Below are 23,653 nucleotides of genomic sequence, written 5' to 3' on the forward strand. Positions count from 1 at the left end.
TCTGCGTATATTTTGATTTATTGCAATATAAAAATATCGTTTGTTAAAATTCATTTCACCTTTACACAATACATTTTGCGTTCAAATTCCTGTATTTAAAAAGAAACGATTTCCAAGCATGTAATTGGAGTTTCAAAATATTTCAACATCAACAATTCTTATTTAGCTGCCTCTTCTTGGTAATTTTGTCATGCACATGTTAGTTTAAGCAAATGAAAATTTTCAAAGGTGTTGAGGACATTATGCAATAAAAATAGATCAATGACATCAACGTAAAACTTTTAAAGGTATATATTTTTTAGCAAACTGTTCATTTTATCATTTTGGAGAAAATATTTACAATATCAACATTGTTTCAGTTCGATAACCGCTAGACGAATAAGATGAAGAACACTGTCAACTTGCATGTAAGTTGATACTAAATCTTACATTAATGACAGTAGTTGTGTTTATGGTAGATGATATGCTTTAATGCAAAATTTCAATTATAACAAACCATTAACATATCACCTTTTCAAATGGTTGTCGACATTATAGTTTCTTTGTGTTGTTATACATGCAGTTACTGTTTTGTTGTGTTATTATACTTACTGAAGCTACATGTGATATATTTCTTTTGCTTATAGAAAAACTACATTGACCTTCTTGGATTAACTTCATGCATCTACCCTGCTGCTGTCTTCACTACTGTTTTATTTCTCATTTCTTCTTGTGGACTGACGTGCGGTGTTGACCACCACGAGGTTGGTGAAATGAGATGAAAGAACAGTTGTACAAATACATGAAAAACTAATCAAATGTCACAACTATAGTATCAAGTATATATAAAAGACTTATACTTGTTGTCTTTTTAGAATGTTTACGGCATTTGCAAGCAGTCTAAGTTCACGATTAAAGAAGTTTCAAACTGTCCCAGGAATCACTCGGAATGGACAGAGAGGGCTCAACAATTACAGTGCCATAAAATTCAGCAAACCTGCACTAGTCGACAGCGCTTTGTATATCACTGTCTTCTAAACTCTTATTGGAATAAGACAATTGAGCTCTGTGCACCACGAAAATATATAACGTTTAGTAAGTGTAAAAAGATTAAAGACAGCAATTTTCTTAGAATGTTTCTAAATCAAAATATATTATATGTACATTGCATTTAACATGGTACGTCATTTTATTTTTAAACCGAAACATGTTACATGTTCACAAACGTTGCATAAAACCCTCGTAGATTTTGCAATTGCCCATTTTATCTTTGATGACATAGTACTTATAGATGTGTAACGTAATTGATTTTTACATGTTGTTACTCAATAGATTACTGTCCAGAGTACAACGAAGAAGGCATGAGAGTACAAGAGAACTATGCACACAGATGCTCATCAGGAGTCATACCATGCCCTATTACTTATACATCAGACAAATCGTATAAATGTAAGTTAAAATATACATCTTTTTATCAAAAACATTGCAGTTATAAAATGAAAGGTTTTTTTCTTCAAACATATGAAATTATTGCTTTCTGTATTACTTTAGTCCATTGCTTTAATTGAACATTTCTATTATCGTGTATAGTAAAATGTACACGTGTAAAAACGACTTAGTTGATCAAAGCCAAGTTTTATAGTAATTTGATTATAATATCTTTATTCTTTTTTAGATCAACAATGCTACACAGATATCAAACCAAGTAAACAAAATCTATTCAAAGACCAAACAACTACCAACGGGTAACTTAGTTCAGAATATGCAATATTGAACTATATTGTTCCTTGATTTATGCGACTAACGTTTACTTAATAATTGTTTCATTTTTATCTCTTCAGATTTCCGTCCAGTGCATACGGAATGAAAGAAATGATTTCAACTACATCATGTGCTCTGACGATTTTTGTGATTATTACAATACGTGCATATATCACAAACTAGATCAACATATCGTTTTGTGTAAAATGATGTCATGATTTTTCAATTTATATGTGATTTAAAAGATTGTATTAATAAATAATGGTTGTTTTAAATAGTTCAAAAAGTTTGTTCTTTGCCTACACGTGATCTTCTCATTCCTAAATAACAAATGTATTGATTCACTGACAGGTTTTATGCTAAACATTAAAAGTTTGACATCACCTGACACGCGACGCATTTTTATTCTTATCGTGGGAATTTTCAGTCAGGTGTATTTAAGTGGGATTTAAATTTATTTTTAGCAAGAATCATCCACGACATTCCAATTTCAGTCCATTCATGAATGAACTGACTGCCCATGTTATTTTCTTTTTACGATGAAGGATTTAAATGTTCACTGTGCACAATTTTTTTAGAATACAAGCACTTACACAGTATGACCTACTCAAGGACGTCTCCTTATCGGCCCTCGGAATGTATTCAAGTTGTGTCTTTGCACGTGCTTATTATATCACAACTTAGCTGCGGTGCAACGGGGTCATTCCCTGCGGTTATTAATATTAATAAATGTTGAGTATATTAAGTTGTGGTAATAAATGATTGATAGGGTTGCGAGTGCACGATGCAGGCGTATAGTAGCCCTGCTTCCCAATAATACCATTTTAGCTTGTAAAGAAATTGAGAGCGAACAAGCATGAGATAATAGCATATAAGTTAACTCTGTAGTTGTCATTTATAATCCATTGTGTATGATAGAGTTCTGAGAGATGGAAGTGAGTAGTTCATTGAGCTATTGGATGGTGTGAGTGGTGAGAGATAATTGGTTCGACCATACCAAGGAACACATGAGAGAGAGAGAGAGAGAGAGAGAGAGAGAGAGAGATGAAAATAAACTTAGTATGGATGTCACCGAGTAAGGACGTATCTATGTATGTGAGGATATATACATGTCCTACTTGTGTGCTTTAGATACTGTGTTTGTTATACATGTAAATATGTAAAAATCCACGTTAATATAAATATTTAGTTCCTGATGATCATGAGCGTCAGAGCCAGGAAGGGCACTCGTCTTAGCAGAACTGTAGCTCCATGGTCCGTCAATCCGAATTTCTCGTTGAGCTACAGGTCCGCCAATCCGAATTTTCCTAAATCTACAGTTCTGAAGCTGGTCACAACTGAATTTATGTGCTGTTTTCGATATATTTTAATATCTGTCATGAAGATCTGTAGATTGTACAAATGTATGAAAGTGTCTAGTACTATCTACTTCATTTATTCGCATCGTTGATTTGTGTACCTCGAACAAATGTTGTTGTTTTTTTTAAATAAATAACTTATATATTATTAACACCTTTAACCATATACACATGTACTTATATTTATATTAGTATGTTCATGCTTTTTTATGTGCCACTGTTTTTTATATTTTCCCAGAACGATAATGTCATTGTTTTTCATTTCCTTTTTTATTCTCTTAGTTTGTAAGGCTATGTGGTGTACTCCCTCGTAATAAAAACTAATATTTACATTTTGTAGTGTCTTTGTCCATAAAAATATTACCAATCAATTTTGTAAAAAATTACCATTTTAATATTGAATTGTACAAATGCTGAAAAATATTAATATTAATGTAAGTAATGAGGAACTATTCTTTGAAAATTATAAGAATGAGATCGAGTGTGATCAAATCTATCATAAAGCCCTTCAGGTTTTATTGATTTTGATCACTAATACTCCCGACCGAATTTGGTCGCCTTTTAATACTCAAAGAATGGTTCTTTTGAACAACACATGCAACGTGTTAAACGTGCAACTGGAGACAACTCCATGTCTTATCGCGTACTATGAATTACGTTGTTGTTGTTCTTTAAAGATATCACATAGGATTGTCATGTTCATCACTCCTGGTTCTTGGTCACTGTGATAAAATATGAGAAACGCTATGAGTAAAATTAATTATTTATTTTCTGAAAAAAAAACAAACATAAGTACAATGTACACAAGGAATGATTCAACATTAACACTTATTTAAAAAAAAATAAAGCTTGCTCGATCTTACAAATCTAGTTTAAAGAAGTTTTGAATTACAAATTAACTTCTTTAATAAGAAATTATATAAATAAATTTAAAGCATTAGGATTCAAAACGTATCAAAAAGATTCCAGCACCAGCTTATACCCGTCACATTTAGATATAAATTAACAGGTATAAGACATATTCTTTAATGTCGTAAAATAGTTCCGGTTTTCTATTTAAAAATACAAATACAATTATAATGCACATGCACTATTTGTTTTCTTTTAAACGTGTTCCGATATGTTTTTGTGGGATGACAAATGTTTACATCATGTAAGTATCATCAAGATATAAGATGACGTCACAAATTACAGGCTACCATTTTATAAAGCCGATGGCCACAATGCGGACTTTCTTTCTTCTTCTTTTTTCGTTTATAGGCCTTTTTCTTTTAAAAAAGCAAAATGAAAGAAGAAAATAGGCAAAACGAGAATGGCACGAAAATCAAATTGAGCGTGAAAAGCTGCGGAAGAACACATCTTGCTCCCTCGTAAAATTCATTCCACGACAAATAGAATGGAAAACCTGTCACTTAAAAAATGAGCACTAAGTCGACATCCGTCATAAACAACATCACTTCGTCAATGTAATGTATCTGAGCTGAGGAACTGTTTTCACCTCATTAAAGATAGGTTTAATCATCTTCCTAAGGTGACTCATTTGGTGAGGGGACATTTCCCGCCAAAAACTGAAAACTCGCCCGGCTGATGCGTGATCCTGGACAAGTTCGTTGGAGAAGACAAACCTTATATTGCTGTTATATTGTGTGTGGCCTGTCAGCCGCTTCGATTCTTCATCATTACCGATGATCAATATCGGAACAGCTGTAGTAAGATAGTGAAAATTACTATTTACATTGTAGATATATAGGCTTAGAGAAATAACGAATGCTTTGAATACTACTATAAATTGGTGTTATCATTATGAATAAAAAATTAAATGCATGATAGATAAAAGCACTTAAAGGGTTTTCCATCTTTTACATTATCGAAATTATTCCGCAATATATTAACATAATACTTAGTACGTAAATATGCAGACAAGATAGCTTGCCGAAGAGATTAGGCAAAATTGATACTTATATGTGTTACAATATGCAAAATATGAAGTTTTCGTCTTATTTTCTAAAGGATACATGTTGTCAATTACATTATTGAATTCAAAATTTTAATTATAGGTCAATCGTCTTTAACCACAAACAGTATTATTTGATGGCTTACCTCCCCAAGTTTTGAGTACTTTTAAAGTCGCAATCCGAATATCCTTACTTCCGCTCCCGTAGTAAATCGTGCTATCACAAACTAAGATGAACAATTTCACATGAGGTATTTTACTGATGTCACTAATGTTCTCAATGACGTAATAAGGTGCTGACGCGATCTTGATCTCCGTGAAGTATGATAAAAGCGTCTCAACAACCGAATTATATATGCTAATACATTCCTTGCGAAAGAGCACAATGCACATTTCGTTTCTGAGAACGCCATGTTTCGGAGTAGAGGGCGCTGTGTGAGTTGGCGTCCCGTTCTGAAATGATGAAAAATATATACCATTATAGCTTTAAAAAAAATTATGGATTATCAATTGGTATTTACAATGAAAAAAAAACCCAACGCATCTTCTTAATGACACAAATGCCATACTCTTTACCCTGTAATCACCATAATTATACATACTAATTTAACCTCGAAAATAAAATAAATTACATGTAGTAACGTTTTCTTTACAACGTTCTCCATTTGAAAAGTTTAAGGTTTAATAATAATTAAAACAAAATTTGAATAACATGTTATTAAACGTGATTTTGGGTTTCAACTTTTAATTTTTTTATAATATTCATTTCTATGACACCTCCCCGTTCAAAAAAAAAAAATAATAATAATAAGCGCACGATTGTCAAGCAACACGTTCTAGCTGTTCAGACTGCTATATGCAAATTACCAAAAACTTATAACCAACACTGCAAAAAATAATACACAATCAATATAACCGCCAGTGCCGTACTGATAAAGTAGAAAAAATAAAATAATTTTTAAGCACCTTCTTTTCTTTTCCTTCTTTAATTATGCCGTTCGGTATGGATTCAGACCCATTGTCTGTGGCGTCATCAAGTGTAGATGCCGTACTTCCGGTCATGGCGTCAGATGGAGCCACTGTAGGCTCGGGTTTGTTTAAGTACCCTCTGATGGTGACCTCTACAGCGTCTTTCCATTCTTGTGTATGAGGTCGAACTCTCGTAAAAATCTCGAAGAGTACAATTGTTAAAAGGAAGTATAATATCATCTCTGCAAGTAAACACATTAAATTACATTTAAGTACCGTTTTAAGTGTAATAATTAACTAAATACTTTGGTTTCAAAATTATTATAAAAAGGTTGAATTTACTTTTTGAATTCAGGAATTAGAATTGCTATTTATCATGCCTAAAAATGTGTTTATGCACATACGCAAATAAAGAATTTAAAAAGGACATTCACTTTACTACTGCATGTAAAAATGGTAACGAAAGCATCAAATAAGTTATAACACACCATCGAAATATAACCTGGCATAAATGTCTGCTGCCTGGGACTCAGCTCTGCTGCAGTATAGAGTAATATTATCCAATTTCTTAAAAAACAGTTTTAATTTTTCCGTTAAAATGTAGTTCAATTCCGATTGGTTCATAAAATCTCGTTCTAGGGTTTCGCGCTGCGAGACTTGCTCTTCGTAACTTTTCTCTAGATTCTTGATCTTGTCTTTCATTTCTGTGAACACCATGAACCAGGGACACGATTCCTCGTCTCCTATCCGGCATCCTTTCGTCGGGTCATGGGTCATTACACTGGAACCGGAAGTTACGGCTGACCACAGCCAATGAAGGGAGGCAATCACACCAATCACCGAAAAAAGTGTACTGTAAAAAAAGGACAACATTGCTGGAATTAAATATCCTTTAAAATGTAGGTCCCAATGTTGAAATGTTACCCTTGAATAAGACAGTCTCCTTTCAACATTAAAAAAATATTAATTAAATATTGTGATGTAAATGCTATACAAGCAATACAAATGTGTTTAATGAGCCATACATATCTGACGAATCTGTACTTTGTGAGATGCTTATTGATTGAGACGGCGGCCAATATGCTACATGTACTTGTTCAACATAAATCGACATAATAACTCGGTATTCTTCGGGGCGTTTTACAATTTGGAAAAAACAACTGTATAGACATAAGACATGGTTCTCCTTTATTTCTAGAGACATAGTGTGTGAAAGTTGTACAAAGTATTAAGAAATTTTGGTCGGCCTGCAAATTTGAAACATGGTTTTTCATCCAATATCATAAAATCAATAATTAAACTTTCGTATTTTACGTGCATGTACGTGGTATATTTACACAACCTCGTGGACTTGATGATACACTTTATATAAATGTACGAGAAATTCAAATATCAAATTAATTAGGCAATTCATTAGTAAATGTTACCTTTGCTCCATTGTTTTATTTTATGATGGAAAAGAAGTGTTGTCAGGGAATCCAGGTAAAAATCCACTAATCATAAGAAAGCCTCCATGATGAAAAGGGGACCGTGCAATCAATAGTAAAAATAATCAGATGTAGACGAGCAGATGTTACCGCGCCGTCACAAATCATGTGTGAATTGTTACTAGCGACTCGGTCTTATAAATAATATGTGAGGCCATTACAGTAGCCCCTTTTCTTACTTTTTTTTATACTCTTGTGTACATTCTCTCTTATTTTAGTTTTATTTAAAAGAAAATTTCCTTGTCAAGGCTTCTCTCCTTCTGAACTCAAAATTAAATTTTGTAGCAAACTTGAAAACAATAATAATGGGTCTTTTCTTTCATTTTATAATTTCTTATACCTGTATTTTGTGATCATGAACATTTTTTTTTTATTTTATACATGTAAATATGAGTGAACAAGGAGTATGGAGTTAAATGATACCATGAAATCCGTCATCAGATGGGGCGTATTGACAAATAGGTTCTCATCGGCATACACAGTTACCGTAGCAATTACGGTAAGTCATTGTGTTATAATTATTGACAGGTGAGAGCGTAAATAAGAAGACAGTCTTCTGTTTACATTATCATGTTGTAGTTGTGCATTTATTGTATTAAGTTTGCATTAAAAAAAATAATTTTCTAGTGATTTTCTAGAGTGGTTATAAGAACAGTATGTGTTCGAATTTGTGCATGTACATGTACCAAGTTTTACGTTGACTAGTTTTGTTCTTTCTTTAATCATCTCACGTGTAAAATAAATCCTTACTGAAGCATTGAAAATGTTATAAGTATCTGTAGGTCAGTTCTAACTAAACAGCTATTTACTTAGAGCAACGTTTTTACCTTATAATTGGGATAGAAACACGAAAACAGGAACTAAACCAAAGTTATCTACCTTGCTATGCTCAATGGTGTTAACCTCCTTTCCTGGCCAATTTTTGGAAGCTGAACATTTACCGCATCGGTTAGTCTTTGGAAAAACCCACCCGTCCTTTGCGTTCCATCTGAATAAAAGTCGTCAGCTCTCGGCATTTCAGAATTTTCAGAAAACGGTTCCTTCATCTTTGATTCGCCATGAACCAAAACAAATCGATAGAATTATGCAGAATCATGGTTTTATTGAGTCTTTCGGAGCAAACTTGTGGCTCACAGGAGAGCGAGCAAAACCGATTCGATTATCATGAAGTGTATACACCGTATTAACTATAGCAAATATTGATCGGATAATCCCGAACTGGTTGCGTTGTTGTAGTAAAATGATTCTTATATATAAAGGTAGCGTAACAGAATACCATTGTCATATTACACTGTATATTGTTAATCGAAAAAAAGTCGTATTTGTGTTTTGTTTGCTTGCCACTTTTCTTATACGTGTAATAGTAAAATTGGTAAATTTGTGTTTGTAAAAGTTCAAATTCCAGAAGATTTAGCCCCCTCCGTAATACATGCATCACCTCTTTGAATTTGTAGAAAATAATGAAAGTTAAATACTCTCTCTCTCTCTCTCTCTCTCTCTCTCTCTCTCTCTCTCTCTCTCTCAAGAGCGTTACAGAATACCATTGTCACATTACACATTTAATTAAAAAACGTATTTGTTTCTTGTTTGCTTGCCACTTTTCTCAAACGTGTAGTAGTAAAATTGGTCATTTTTTTGCTCAATTTATTGTTCAAATTGAGAATAGTTAGCCCTCTGCGGAATTGCATGCATCAGCTCTTAGTATTTGAAGAAATTAATGTAAGTTAAATGCTCTCTCTCTCTCTCTCTCTCTCTCTCTCTCTCTCTCTCTCTCTCTCTCTCTCTCTCTCTCTCTCTTCATGAGCGTCCATTGTCACTTGTCCATATGTTTATACTCTAATACCAGCGTCATCTGTCAAACAAATTTATTACAATAAAGACAAGACAAGACAAGCATCACAAAAAGAATAACTTTATGTCCTAATAAAGAGGAACTTGTAAATATCCGTATGTTTGGAGTTTTATCAAAACCAATATTTATATGACAATATCCGTAGTTCTTCAACAAAGAATCCGCAAGATGCCGCTTTACATAGTCTCTCTGATTACTTTATGTAGAACGTGTAATGAGCCGTAAACTGACTGCGCTTATCTAAAAGAATGTAGGAACAATGTTTTCAAAAATAATGATGGTTTTTCATGCTCTTTCAGATGTAAAATAAAAACCTTGTAAATCCTTTCCCTTCAGACAAAATTTAAAAAAGAATTAATCCCTGTTAAAAATCAAATACAATGTACATGTACATGTAAGTATAATTGCAAAATTTTAATATACCAAAAAAATCTATCCATGAATATATTATAAACTGTTTATTTCCTATGTAATCTGTTTTATATGCATTTAGTATTATGCAATTGTCAATTAGTTTGTTACATTATAAACTTAAATTGGTTTTATCTGATATCAAAATTGAATGTGTTTGCTATCGAAAAAAGTTTCAATTTGTTAGTTTAATTTGAAAACAAGTAAGTTAAAAATTGAATTATTCATTTTTATGTTTTATATATTATGCTAGCAAACATAACTAGCGAATTCAGCATAATGAACGCAGATCAAAAGTATTCATTGGAAGTTGAGGTAAAATACTTTACTTCATACATGTATATAATCAATTAGGACTTGCTCTACAAAAAGGAGGTAAAAATCCTCAAGATTTTATAGAACAAAAAAAAATACATTATGTATGCTTTATTATCAATCATTGTCAACTGGTATATTCTCGAAGGTCGGGTAAAATTCTTTAGGCATGGTCTGCGAAGCTCTGTTAGGCGGTAGAGGAATCGCTGAACTCTGTCCAGCTCCATCCAGGGGTTCATTTTCATACGTCACAACAAATTTTCCAATCTCAACATCATCATAGGCCTTGTCTGTGACCTCGGTCTCTTCTATTGTGTGTAGGGTGTGATAACTCCTGCTATCCCCCGCTAAATCTTCATTGATGTCGTGGTATTGAACAGCAATTGCAGAGTTATCTTTCTTGTTTCTGTTGTGTTTCCGATATTTCGCGATCCAACGGTACATTACTATGACAAACATTACTATGAAAAAGAAGGCATTAAAAACGGAAATACCTATCAGGATTAGACTCTGTCCGTTTTGTATAACAACAACGACAGTGTGCTGTTTCGTATTAGCCGCCGTTGACATCGTGCTTGGCAGTGAAGTTTCCTCATATAAAGCAGCGTTAGTTCGATTAAATGAAAGCGGATCATCTTCTTTATTCGCGCCTGTTCCATTTCCTAATAAAGAAAATATAAAGAATATACATTGTAGTCAGCATCATTTACTTTTGTTTTGTTTTTATTCTTTTTTTGTATCTAAATATGTTTTTTTTCCTTAAAAGAAAAGATGCTTGCTTAAACCTTCCATCAATATCTAAACATGACAGCTAAAAATGTGTATATAACTAGTTATTGACGAACATAATCAACTAGAATTATATTAAAGTGAAATAAACGAACTTTTTTTTGATTCCTGACGGTGAATATGATGTTTTGGCAGCGTTTCGAAAGTACTGACCCTCGCTTAACAACAACGGGACATTGTTTAAATGTGTAACATGAAACTAAAACAGAATTACTCTTCAAATAATATTCTCATACATGTACATGTATTTTAAACCGGTTTTTCCAATGAAAAACTCTGGGTAATGAAAAGGAGAAAATCGTGGGTGAGAGGCGGGGACACGAATATGATGGTGGTATGGTTTTACTTTAATGCATTGTATGGATGTTTAGATAAGCTGCTACTGCTTTAACTCAAAGCTGAATATAAAGCTGCTTGATGTTTTTTTATGGGTAAATCCGTGTAATATTTGTTTAAATTTGAAGATTAATATTTTAACATTCAAATTGAACTTTAATATTGTTATGTTGCGAATATTTTATACATACTGTAAGAGCTAACACACGTACACTATCAAGGCAATTATAGCGACGACTGCTCTCCAATCAAACATCACATTTTTTTTTTATAATAAAGCATTTTTAAAGGAAATTAATCGCAATCCTTTATTTTACGTATTTACACATTTTAATGCCATTTAAACTTGCCAGTATGAAAGCTATCACATTTAGAATGCATTTAGATGCACTTTTTCAACCATAAATAAGTACAGTTTAGCAACATAAATCGTATTTAACTTTTGCAATAATGGTTCCATCTCACTGACAATTGGTACGTTTGTGACTCAAAATAAATCCTATCAAAATCTGCAAAGAAATATTTACATTGCCAGGTGAAAAATTATGAACTGTTGTCTTTGCCAACTTTACTAATGTACGGTTTTGTCAGTATTCCATTGAATTAAGCGATTTCAACTCAAACTACTCTCTATAAATTGTTAAACATAAGTGTCATTTCACTTTACATAGCTTAAAATTTGTTAAACACAAGTTAAATAAAAAAATATTGGCAAAACCTTGCATCACATAACACTAATATTATAACTAATAACGGTAAAATATTCCGGAAGTCTCCTTTTACAACACATTTACAATTTTTGCTAAGATATGGATAATGTGAGATTCCACCGTCTCTTAAAATTGAATCCCCCTCCCAATTCTCATTAAAATGCAAACACGAACCTTTCTGACACTTCAATCCAACGGCCATTGTACTCATGTGACCATCAATGCCTGTGGGCTTCTTGTTTTTTTATTAATTTTTTTTATTTACCGAAAATCAGAAGCTAAGTATATACACAATTAATCTGCAAAACAACAACCCTATCTTGAAAAATGTAGAAACGTACAAGAGGGATACCCTATATTCAATATTAGGCAAAAAATGACTGTACAACTTATCTGCAAAACAACATCTTTCAATCTTGTAATTATAATCCGTACAATAGGGGTACCCTTTAGGTAGCCGCTCACCATTTTCAACATAGGGCCTGTAATAGGGCCACATAATTCACAATTTAGTTTCCTCTTATCCTAGACATGCTTCATACTACAAATTGTAGTAGAATCTAATTAGCCTTGTAGTTTTCAAGAAGTTAAAAATGTATAATTGTTAACGAATGACGCACGGTGGACTACGGCGGACGAAAACTAATTGCAATTATAGTCACCTGGGTGACTCAGGTGACCTAAAGAAACCAACTGTTGACATTATTTAGTTTTTGGTAAAATAGATGCATATAGAGTACCCCATTTTCTGGATAGGTATTGTTTATCAATTAAGGGTTGACAAATGGATTATGGATACTCACAGTTCACACAAAAGATAAATCAGTTTGCTGTTTCATTAACAGCTTTTGTGTTTGTTTGTTTTTGTTTTTTTATTTAAATGACAACACTATCCTTTCAATATACCACAATTGTATGTATGTTAAACGCTGGTATCAATTGTTTAACCAGAAATCGAAATAGATTGAATTTCTATACATAACTAGTGATGATTGATTAGCATACACTATTATTTAGCTTTTAGTATATGCAGTACATGTGCATATCTACTATTCACCGTTTACCCATTTTGTTACATCACCCTACCTAACAATGTGACGCATCCTCTAACTATGTCACAATGCTTTTGTTCACATAAACATTGTAGTTGGCACCTGTCACCAAATGTCGGATATGGACATTCTGTCTCGCAGTATTTACCAATGTATCCAGTACGGCATGCTACAATACATAAAGCAATAACAACATTAATGGACATTTTCATGACGATGAATTTAAGTCACAAATGTAATATATAATGTAATTAGTAATCTACAAATTTTTACTTACGAATGCATAAACTTGTGATGTTATCAAATGTATATCCAGCGCAGCATTTGGATCTATATAAGAAAAAACGTATATAGAACTTTTCCGGAAGCACCCCGACTTCTTCTCATTATACATGTAATAATTTATACACTTTTCGAAATTTTGACTCAGTCGTAAGCTCAAAATTTAGATCCATGTGTTAAAAATTGACCAATATGAATTGTCATTACAATCGATATATCAGCGCTTCAAGTCATATCAAAATGAAAAGAAGCAACACTAAAGTTATCTGTTAGAGCAAATTTTCAGTAAGCACCAATCCTCAATTTTGGAGGAAAAAAAGAGGGTAGTAAATTGCCATAGAGCTATGAAATTTCAAAACAGGCACTCATCATATGGTAACCAGATTTTACAACTTTTATTTTCGTATTTGACAAACATACTAGGGATATAATTGAAGGGCTAGGTTGCCTGATACATGTATTTGTTTTCTTGAATCTTTGGCAAAAATCTGTTATAATTCGTTTTGTTCTAATACATTTGATTTTATGTAAAAATGGAAAAGGAACCAAATATTTATCCAGTAGAGCTTTTTTTATAGGTACAATGGTATTATCATGGCTGAGATATTACATCTAAGACATTTTAACAGATTTGAATTACAGCCACCGTAATTAAAAACATATTCTCAGCTTCCGGAATACCTAGATCTCATGCTTTTATCCCTAGCTACACCACTGCAAAATTTCACTAATTATAATTCACAGAAAAGAGAACAAACGTCTTACACAGATTTATATAATAACAAGAAATCATATTGACGCAAGCATCAAATGGGCCGCGAAAAATATAATTGTTGTATGAATCATTCGTTGTTTACATAAAAACACACCACAAAGAAGAAAATAAAAGTTGGTTGTACTAATTTTTATGGTAAATTCTAATATACTTTCAGCAACTAATTGTTTTGAAGTTTAACATTTTACTATCATCATAAAGAATCGGGTTCATTACTGCAAGCATTTCTTACGGTAATTGTATGGTCATTGCCATAGTATGAAGTAATGGAGAACACATTGATTTGTACATTACTCTCATACAAAGTTTAACTCATCATTTTTCTCTTGGAGATTATGTATTTCAAACCATTTTTTGTTGCATTGTATTGAAGAAAAACTTAATGCATTAGTTTATATGATTTTAAGGGACCACATGATAAAATAGTAATGGATTAGTTTAAATTTTCCAGTGAATTCAAATTTTCATTTCTGTCATATTTTTGCGTAATTAATTGATACGGATGTCATTTCATGATAATTTCTACCACAATTTACATGGAAATATAATAAATGCTCAAACAAAGTCATTTTGTTTGACACGGTAATTTAATTTTATGGAGGAAGATTTTGGATCTCAGAATGATGCATTCCCATCAGCAGTTAATGTGACATGTAACTAGAATGGAATGTCCGTGGATCAGAGTTATTGTGACCTATTTTTTCTTGCACTCGGGAATTTCTTGTTTATGAGTTTGAACATTATGTTTGCTACATAAATGAGCACACAAGGTGCTTTGCTCAGCATCCTGATTTTTAAAAAGTGTCTTAATTCTGTTATTCTTCTGACAGCATAAACAGAACCGGCGTACATATTATCAAGATCTTATCTATTAAAAAAGATAAAAGCAAATCAGAAAAAATTCCAGGGCATTTAAATAAAAAGTAACGATAAGAATTTAAACCACACAAAGAAAATGAAATTACATTTTTATATTTATTTAAATTGAAATCTACAAACAGCATTTTATTTATGTAAACATTGACTGCCACTTCTCCTTACAAACATCTGGAATGCGATGGTCTCATATTTCACAAATTAATTTATCTATTCATTTTTTGCACAAATCATATATAGTTATCTGAGGTTCTTTTATAGAAATGTACTAAACCCTTGTCCTCTCATGACAGTACAAAATTTTTCTTCACATCAAGGCATATTTTTTCTTTGTAACTTTTATCAACTCTGTACATAAACACTGGCCTAGTTCCAACATTGACCCAGTCACCAGCAGCAATGTGGCTTATCTACGTCAGAGAACAGATGCATGCTGGGAGAAAATGGATTACCTCCTTTTAACATTTTTTAAACAACAATTAATTTTTTCATGTTCACTTCCTTTAAATGAGCACGAACTCAAAGGACTTGTAAGGACCGACCTCGGACTCCCACAGTGGTTTTTAGACATGGAAAATTGGCTACTTGTTTTGTGTAACTTTCTTAACGACAATCATACTAATTTACATAGTTTCACTATTTTTTTTATGGATAATTGATTAAATAAGTTAAAGGTATATGTTAACAATGCGGGTTATGCATTTCTTCTGCAATAATAGCTACGAAGCTATGAAGAACAAAAGAAAATATTTCATTGTTTAAATATAATTAGATATGACACAGTTTGTATATCATCATTATTTTCTATGTCTTTCGAATTTACATCGCTTAAGCGTTTAGTTCTTTAGATAGCAAATTATCGACTTGTATCCTTCTCTACCGTATTTGTCAATACAATTTAAAAAAAAAAAACCAAAATACCAAAACAATAATCATAATCATTAATGGAGAAAAATGCATGTACATGTATTAATATCAAATAGCAGATTTCTTTTTACTAACATTTTCAGATTACCAAACATATCTAAAACAAAACAAGAAAATTTGCACAATCACAACATACATTTATGTGTTGATAAAATCACTGCAGATCCATGGGTAAAAATAAATAGTTTAGATATTTTCCTTAACATTGGTAAAAACTATAATTGTTTATTTAAGCTGTCCATTATCCTTTTGTTATTCAAATATCGACTACTTACCCTCTACACCTGCCTTGAGCATAGATACAATCAATAATTTCTACGAATAAGAACACTGAATATTTTGTATCCATGTTATATGTATATACATGTGTATGTTTATATTGCCAAGTACAAAAATCGAATATCTGAAATCAAGGTGACAAACAATTTCCGATAAAGAAGGAAGTAAAGTTTATTACATCAGGCATGTATGTTTATATTGACAAGTACAAAAAATCGAATATTTAAAATCAAGGCAACAAATATTTCCAATAAAGAAGGAAGTAAAGTTAATTAACTTTGGCTATTTGTTTCCAATCAAATCTGATATTTAAAGGAACACATGACTCTGATGAGTGACTTTTGTTGATCACAAACATTGCAGAATGATGTCAATTTGATTGACACTCAAGTGATGTGAATAAGTCTTCGCTGTAGGTTAATTCTCTATTTCATGATGTACACACTTTATTACTTAAAGCTGAACACCGCTCGTAAATAGGCACTGTCCGCCATATTTCTCTTTCAGCACCGCTCTTCCTACACCCCTGTATAAGCCATAGACCTCTTAACAGTTCAAAGTATATCGCTGTAGAGGTCTCACCTGTGTGGACGTACATCTTGCCTCGCCATGTTACTCGGTCGCGATGAAATTGTCAAGTTTTACGCACTTTTTTTCAAACCAGGAGAGTACTTACATCAAATGAACTGGTCATTGCATTATTTACAGACATAATGTGCACATAAATATCAATTAAATGCATAAAAATCCAAAGACAACGAAAGGAACACTACACGTCGGCCACGAGTTTCAGATGTGCAATCGGGTGTAACGAAATCGAAGGGTTTATATACCAGGTACCTGTGTGACGGTTCCTATTTACGAGCGGTGTTCAGCTTTAAAGCTGACATGAATTCATAAAAGCGTTTGGTCGCCATATCAGTTTTGATCGCTCCTCTACTGCCACTGGGGTATATATACCTTTCGAGAAAGTAACGGTCGGTTGCTTTCCGATCGAGGTATTCAGGTTACACGGACTTCTAAATGCATGAACTACACATTGTAGTAAAATCTTTGTAGGAAAGAATAAAGAAAACAGCAATCAATAAAATACAAAATATATTTATTCTTTGAAAGAATTTCCAAGGTATCCGTACTATTTTGCACAAAAGTGCTGCCTTATTTCACATGCACATCGAACACGTGTGTCGTTCATACAAAGTGCATAACGTCTGCATCTTTTTGAAAACCACGGCGGCATTCCATTCAACACAGTAGATGAATGATAGTAAATCCAAGAAGGTAACAACGTAACATCGTTTCCATCGGTTTCTACAAAACAAAATCCATGCGATCATTGACAATGCTCGATCTGCCACAGTGTGTGATTGCGCATGTGCAATGTTATAACGGTCTACAATTATCGAGGATTTTTGAAGTATCTGTGTCTGAATTTCAGTTTGTCTTGTTTCGTCGTTCATTGGATATTCCTTGCCAGTGCAGTGGTTGTTTTTTTTATTTTTGTTCAAAACGCGTTTCTACAAGTCTTTTCGTCCAAGGTAACGTGTTCGGGTGAATGAAATACCTGAATGCGGTAAAGCATCAATACTGCTTTCGGCCAATATAGGGGGTGTGTAGCGATGAGCAGAACAATAGAAATCGACAACTAATATGGCGGTAGTCGGAGATAAAAGGGAAATAATGGTTATTTATGAATTCATGTCAGCTTTAATGTTGAAACATTATATCGTGATGCGAACACAGATATCCTCGGCCTTTATCTGTTAACAGAAACGGTAAGATGATTTACCTAAATATATCCAGGGGCTTTTGGCACTTTGTGGAACGGAACGGAACCAGTAAAGGCTCATTTAATTTGGAAATAGAAACTTAAAAAAAACTAGCAATTTTTTTTATTCATTACATTTTAAAATAATATTTATCTTTTATTTCAATGTTTAAATTCGTTGTTTAAAGAAAACAAATGAACAAAAGCACAAAACAAATGAACAAAAGCACAAAATTGATACAAGCTTGATATAATCTTTTATTGATGATAAATTGTACGTATATCGGTTAAAAAATGTAGTTTGAATGAAATAAGTTTAACGAAGCGACCGTGGGTCGAGTGAAACAGACATGCATATAATGTAAATCAGTGCAGAAAAGGTTTAGATATATGTATGCAAACATATACCATTACATATGTATTACATGATATACTAGTAAACGTATTCAAATGTACAGAGTGTATGCATCCAAGAAATCAATTAAGTTAAGGTATCCCACTCCTCAATGTTGATGTATCAAGAATTTCTTGAGAAGTATATCATTGAAATCTGTATACAAAACACACTTACAAAATACAAAGATAATAGGAGGTAAATGCTCATCCCTCTGAGTTATGGCCAATTTAATTTGACCTTTTTGCACATAAAATGTGATTTCAGCCTGATTAGGATTTTTTGTCTGTAATTTTGATTAAGCAAACCTTTTTCTTGAAAAAATTGTATTTAATTATGCACAAACGTCTCACTAAATAGAATGATTGCGAAATTTTTTTTAAGAAGCTGCATAGTTTTTGGTGTGACCTTTTTGCACTTAAAATAGAAAATTTCTATAATAGTTACAATTTGGTTTGAAATAAAAACATTTCGGATATGAAGAATTTTATAAGATTAACAGTTTGCCTAGATATGTATTCAGTATCATTCTTACATAATAAAACACGGGGGGCAGTGATGTTAAATTTTAGATATACATGTATGGCTATAAAGGTAAAATTCTTGCAAAATTTGGCTTCAAAAATATTCAGACATATGCTATATATTCGCATGATTTTATGCTAAACATCTATCATTTTTTGTACAAATCAGGCTTGGGGTAAATTACAATCATTTGTAAAGTAATGCATTACATTACCATTACTTCATAAATTTTGGCATTAAATTACCATTACCATATCTCAATATTCTTGAAGTAATGCATTACATTTAGCATTACTTCAAGCCTGGTACAAGTCATACAGGACCTATAGAACATGTAACAGTCCTGTCAAATGTTAAAATTGTGAATAACGAATAACGTATGATAAAAAGAGAAGTATATTGAAAATTCATAAAATTGTTTGTTTCTGTCATGTTTGACTAAAAAACCTTCTGCACGAGAAAAAAGTTCCCCCTTAAACTGATTTAAAATGGATTTTCTTTATGAATGTTGTGAAATAATGCAATGATGATCTTTCTGTGATGTTTAAATTAATAAAATCATATTCCTTTAAAATACAATGAACATCTGTGCAATGAAATCAAAACGTTAGGAGTGAGATACCTGGATAAGTTAATTACTTACCATAAGTATTATATACACTTTATGTACATATATTTTAATTTTACCGAGTTTATGCCGCTAAGAAGTTAATAACAATCAAAATTGGCTTTCATTTCATAGTAGTAGTAGTATTCATTTATCACAATCACACTAATAAATAATTTAGAATATAATTACTTGTGTGGATATTGGTATTCACCGAAACAGAACGTAATGAGCGTATATTTCATTCTCAGCCTAATTACACGCTGATTCTATACTCATCGACTAAAATATATGTATCATGAACAAAATTGTCTACAATACATCAACACTCATGCAGTCAAATTATTTCATTTAATTAAAGATCAGTAATATATATCAGGCAAAAGCTGGAGACAATGCCGATTCTACCAATAGTGTTGACCTTTCTGAATAATAAATTCTAAACTCGGCAAATACAATTCGACATATTTCTGATTTATACCCTCTATCAGAAAAATTACCTAAGACAAACATTTTATAAACACCAAACCAATCTATATCAAGACGGAGAAGATCTTTAAAGGGGGTTAAAGATCTACTGTAATTTATTTTTTAATGTTTTTTTTTTAAATAAAGTTATCAAGTGCCCTCTTGAATAAAGACATTTCATTCATAGAAGCGTTGCATACCCTCTCTCCAATCATTATTCCCACCCCTTCTGAAAAAAAAGAATAATAGCATAATAAATTTGTAGTAGAACGGCCATGCCCATTGAAGGTCAATGTCTTTTATTTAAGATACCAATAGCAACGTATATTTTAACTACTTAATAATTTGATACTTAATTTTAGAAAATTAGATTTGTACTGTTTATCCGCGTCGATCACGATATTCAGGCTTTCGAATGATAAATAACCCTGAATGCTAAATGATTTAGTGTGTATTAACAAACTTAATCTGAATATTCTTCGAGTAAAAATATATCAAACAAAAATCAAATTCATATATTTTATTTCATTTTAAGAATTCAAGGGCCGGTGAGCACGAGAAGACTAATCTTGCATTTTAAGTCTTATTCTTACATGTATAACTAAGGGCTATTTAAACTGAAAATTAAATGTTTAAATACGTAAGTGAACATGTACATTCAATCTTGGGAAATTAAATTGTCTTAGACTGTGATCTAAACTGTTTAATATGTAGTTGTTGTTCTGTATATAATTTATTGGTAGTGTTAGTTGAACATGAGGTGCTATATTTAAATGTCTTTGTTTTTACCCTTGTAATTTATTTCTTTTGTCTTGAATAATGGAATGGTTGTCTTCGCACATATGTCAAAATGTTCACTGCAAGGAGTGTTTTTAATGCTGGGATCATTTATCTATTGGCGATGGACGCACATGCGAGTGGTAAGATGTGTTCCGGTCTGGCCGATGTAATCTTTGCCACAGTTCTTACAAGTAAAACAATACAAAAGAATTTTTGATTTATACGACCTATTTTCATTACACTGTTACATAAAGAGTCTTGCCACATTTGAAAGAAATAGAAGCCCCTGTCTTTAGATAGGAACACGTGCCCAACCTTGAATCTCTGCATTTGGAAACACTTTATTTTTCTGGTGTTGAATTAAATTTAGCTCTTATTAATATTTTCTTCAGGTTAGGTTGTTGTCGTTGGTATGGAGTAAGTCAGGTTTTTTAATTAGGTGTTGAAGTTCTTGTTCCCGTTCAATGATAGAGATTTTTTTTTAGCTTCTTGAAATATATGAAAGTGTTTGGGATTGTAGGTTGTAACAAAAGGAATTAAAAATTGTTCTTTTTCTGGTTGATCATAGTATATTCTGTGGTGTTATTTTTCTTTTTTGCTTCTTTTATGGCCTAATATATAGGGTTTTCGGGATAATTTTGTGCACTTATGTTTATTCTAAATTCCGTCAATCTTTGATCTTTGCTTTTTTCTTCACTAACAAAAGTGCAAATTCTTCTTGATAAATTGTGAGGGATATTTCTTTTGGTATGCGTAGTGTGACATGATTTAGAATTTAGATACTAATGAGTGTCCGTGGTTTTGTAATAAACTTCTGTTGAAAATTTTGATTGGTGTTTTAAAACCATAATGTCAAGAAATGAAAAAAGAACAACTACTGAATTCCATGGTGAATTGAATATTAGGATTTAAAGTGGTATGACAACTATGAAATTCATGAAGATCCTTTTCGGATTTTTTTTAAAGGGAGCAGTCATTTTCGTTTTCAGGAATGTTTAAGTTATTCACCAATGTTTTGGTCTAGTTCTATCTCACTTTTTCCTTACAAAATTTCTTCAAAATATCCCATTACCAAAATACTATATGTAGGCGCCATATTTTTGTCCCGTTTGCAGTTCCCTTGATTTGCTTTGATTTGATTTGATTTGTAAAATCAAATGTGTGGTTCGCCAAAATTAACTGTATTGAATCTAAACTGAGGTTTGGTGAAAAGTTTCTCGGAATAAGCTCTGGGTGTTTTTCTGTAAAAATTTCATAGCTTGTAATCCAAAATAATGTAAAATATTTTTATATAAACTAGTAACATCCACTTTTTACTTTTATTCTTTAGTAAGATGTGCTAAGGGAGATTATCAAGTATTCCCGTTCTATAAACTTAAAACTGATTTAACCGCTAGCGACTTGTGAAAGGAAACTATTTTTATTAAATTATGTTCCAAACAATAATATTTGTATATTTTATCATTTTTATTCTAACCAGTCTCTGTATTTGTACATTTATTGGTGACGTTATTATCATATGTTTTGTTTCAGTCAATTCTCCCGAACTTCCAGAAAGCGCTTGTGAATAGAAACTTTTCTTTTTTGATTATTTATACTACGTAATAAAATCTTTTTGGATTATGTTACGGGTTTACACATAGAAGACATGGCAGCACCAAATAACACAGATAAAACTATAAGTAATAACATCGAGTTATTACTTAACGAGATTTCTGGAAAAAAAACCCTTCAAATTTTGATTGAAAAGATTGATAGACATCATGAGACTATTAAAACAATCTTGACGCCACCAACCTCAATTTAGAATTTATCAATGATAAACGTCAAGGCGTCATTGATTTCAGAGCAAAATCCACAACGAATAACATGCAGCTGGGGAAAGAAATCAGCTTGAAGAAAAATATCATTATCTGCACCTGGAAAAGAAATCTAGACAAACGGAAACAAACATTTTGGAATGCATTGAAAACTGAAAATATTGTCAACATCTATTAAAAATGGCGACAAGAGGAAAATTCCATTATAATGCCAAAAAGTCACATAAAAAATAGCAGGGGAAGGTGAAACTGAAAGAACAATAAGAGAAAATTTAGCTCTACAAAAATTTGATGCAGAAATTGCATTATTGGAAACAGGATCAACTGGGTATACTCAACGATTTCAAATATTGATTTCGTATTGAAAGATGAAATAATTTCATCTGGAGAAGTCCAGAATCAGTTACCTAAGAAGTGGAAACAAGACGCTGATGAGGAGGAAAAAAGTCAAAATATACATCTGGACAAAGATAAAGGTCTTTCATGACGATTATGCAGAAAATACGAGACCGTTAGATTAGACAGAAATGAAAAACCTGCTCAAAATAAATCGTCAAAACCAAGATTAAGGTATCAACATAGAAACGATATAAGATATGCAGATGTAACCATAAATAAAAACAGTCAACCGGCGAGACAAAGGACCAACAACCAAACACTAATATTAACACGAAATAACCAACGACATCATGGAAACGGGAATCAAAACCAAAGGTATCCAAAAACAAAAAACGGTAGAACTCACCAAAGAGACCAAATCTGTAATCCCATCAGCAACAGCGCGGGGGTGTTAAGGAAGCATATGGGTAATTTAGCTTCTTATTTTGACTGTTATATTCAAAATCGTGAAATTAAATAATTATTTTGAATAAGATCGAATACTTAGTATTATCCTTTAAAATAGATTTCAGTGTAATAAAATCGGGTAGTACATAACTGCCACATTGGTGCATTATCACGTGACAACTATAAATAGCTTACGTATATTCCTTAACATAAAATGAGATAGAACAACACTACCCCGCGGTTTCAAAAATAAAATAAACATACCAAGTGAAAGCAAAACATCTCCGTTTAATCAAAACCGCTGCTAGAATCCTATGTTTTTCCTTATTAAAAAGTTATTTATCCGGTTCTCGTAAAACCTTACCAACTTTTATATAGTTTGCACGGAAAACG

At 32.2% G+C, this 23,653-nt stretch overlaps 3 protein-coding genes across 4 annotated transcripts; 1 reads left to right on the plus strand and 2 right to left on the minus strand.

Moving 5' to 3' along the window:
* The first annotated feature begins 297 nt into the window (after positions 1-297).
* LOC105334872 (uncharacterized) lies at positions 298-2,779 on the plus strand. The gene is made up of 6 exons (XM_066071167.1): positions 298-407; positions 627-743; positions 855-1,074; positions 1,312-1,428; positions 1,655-1,724; positions 1,821-2,779. The coding sequence occupies exons 1-6, from the start codon at positions 384-386 to the stop codon at positions 1,921-1,923; spliced, it is 651 nt and encodes a 216-aa protein (XP_065927239.1). The 5' UTR covers positions 298-383; the 3' UTR covers positions 1,924-2,779.
* Positions 2,780-3,924: 1,145 nt separating this feature from the next.
* On the minus strand, positions 3,925-8,680 carry LOC117686064 (uncharacterized). Of its 2 annotated transcripts, none has more exons than XM_034460740.2 (5): positions 7,449-7,603; positions 6,510-6,874; positions 6,019-6,263; positions 5,199-5,505; positions 3,925-4,802 (listed from the first exon to the last, which is right to left on the minus strand). In XM_034460740.2, exons 1-5 carry the CDS (start codon positions 7,457-7,459, stop codon positions 4,552-4,554), a joined length of 1,179 nt encoding a protein of 392 aa, XP_034316631.2. In that variant the 5' UTR covers positions 7,460-7,603; the 3' UTR covers positions 3,925-4,551. The 2 variants fall into 2 exon arrangements, with proteins under 2 accessions (XP_034316631.2, XP_034316630.2); XM_034460739.2 differs by lacking the exon at positions 7,449-7,603 and adding an exon at positions 8,388-8,680 and having other exon boundaries at positions 3,926-4,802.
* A 1,523-nt stretch (positions 8,681-10,203) lies between these two features.
* LOC136271884 (multiple epidermal growth factor-like domains protein 11) lies at positions 10,204-16,258 on the minus strand. The gene is made up of 4 exons (XM_066072461.1): positions 16,109-16,258; positions 13,251-13,303; positions 13,008-13,142; positions 10,204-10,748 (listed from the first exon to the last, which is right to left on the minus strand). The coding sequence occupies exons 1-4, from the start codon at positions 16,180-16,182 to the stop codon at positions 10,204-10,206; spliced, it is 807 nt and encodes a 268-aa protein (XP_065928533.1). The 5' UTR covers positions 16,183-16,258.
* Between the last annotated feature and the right edge of the window lie 7,395 nt (positions 16,259-23,653).

This window comes from Magallana gigas, chromosome 9 (genome assembly GCF_963853765.1).
Source record: "Magallana gigas chromosome 9, xbMagGiga1.1, whole genome shotgun sequence".
Taxonomy (NCBI): Eukaryota; Metazoa; Mollusca; class Bivalvia; order Ostreida; family Ostreidae; genus Magallana; species Magallana gigas.

Bases quoted from the DNA above. Each gene is read 5' to 3' on its own strand.
- LOC136271884 (XM_066072461.1), bottom strand. From the start codon at position 16,182: ATGGATACAAAATATTCAGTGTTCTTATTCGTAGAAATTATTGATTGT. The intron at 13,143-13,250 runs GTAAGTAAAAAT...TATGTATTGTAG, and splicing joins CATCACAAGTTTATGCATTC to CATGCCGTACTGGATACATT. The intron at 10,749-13,007 runs GTAGGGTGATGT...TTTCTTTATTAG, and splicing joins AGGATGCGTCACATTGTTAG to GAAATGGAACAGGCGCGAAT.
- LOC117686064 (XM_034460739.2), bottom strand. From the start codon at position 8,554: ATGAAGGAACCGTTTTCTGAAAATTCTGAAATGCCGAGAGCTGACGAC. The intron at 6,875-8,387 runs GTAGATAACTTT...CTTTTTTTACAG, and splicing joins ACACCATTGAGCATAGCAAG to TACACTTTTTTCGGTGATTG. The intron at 5,506-6,018 runs GTGCTTAAAAAT...TCATCATTTCAG, and splicing joins AAGAAGGAAAAGAAAAGAAG to AACGGGACGCCAACTCACAC.
- LOC105334872 (XM_066071167.1), top strand. From the start codon at position 384: ATGAAGAACACTGTCAACTTGCAT. The intron at 408-626 runs GTAAGTTGATAC...TTTTGCTTATAG, and splicing joins AGAACACTGTCAACTTGCAT to AAAAACTACATTGACCTTCT. The intron at 1,075-1,311 runs GTAAGTGTAAAA...GTTACTCAATAG, and splicing joins ACGAAAATATATAACGTTTA to ATTACTGTCCAGAGTACAAC.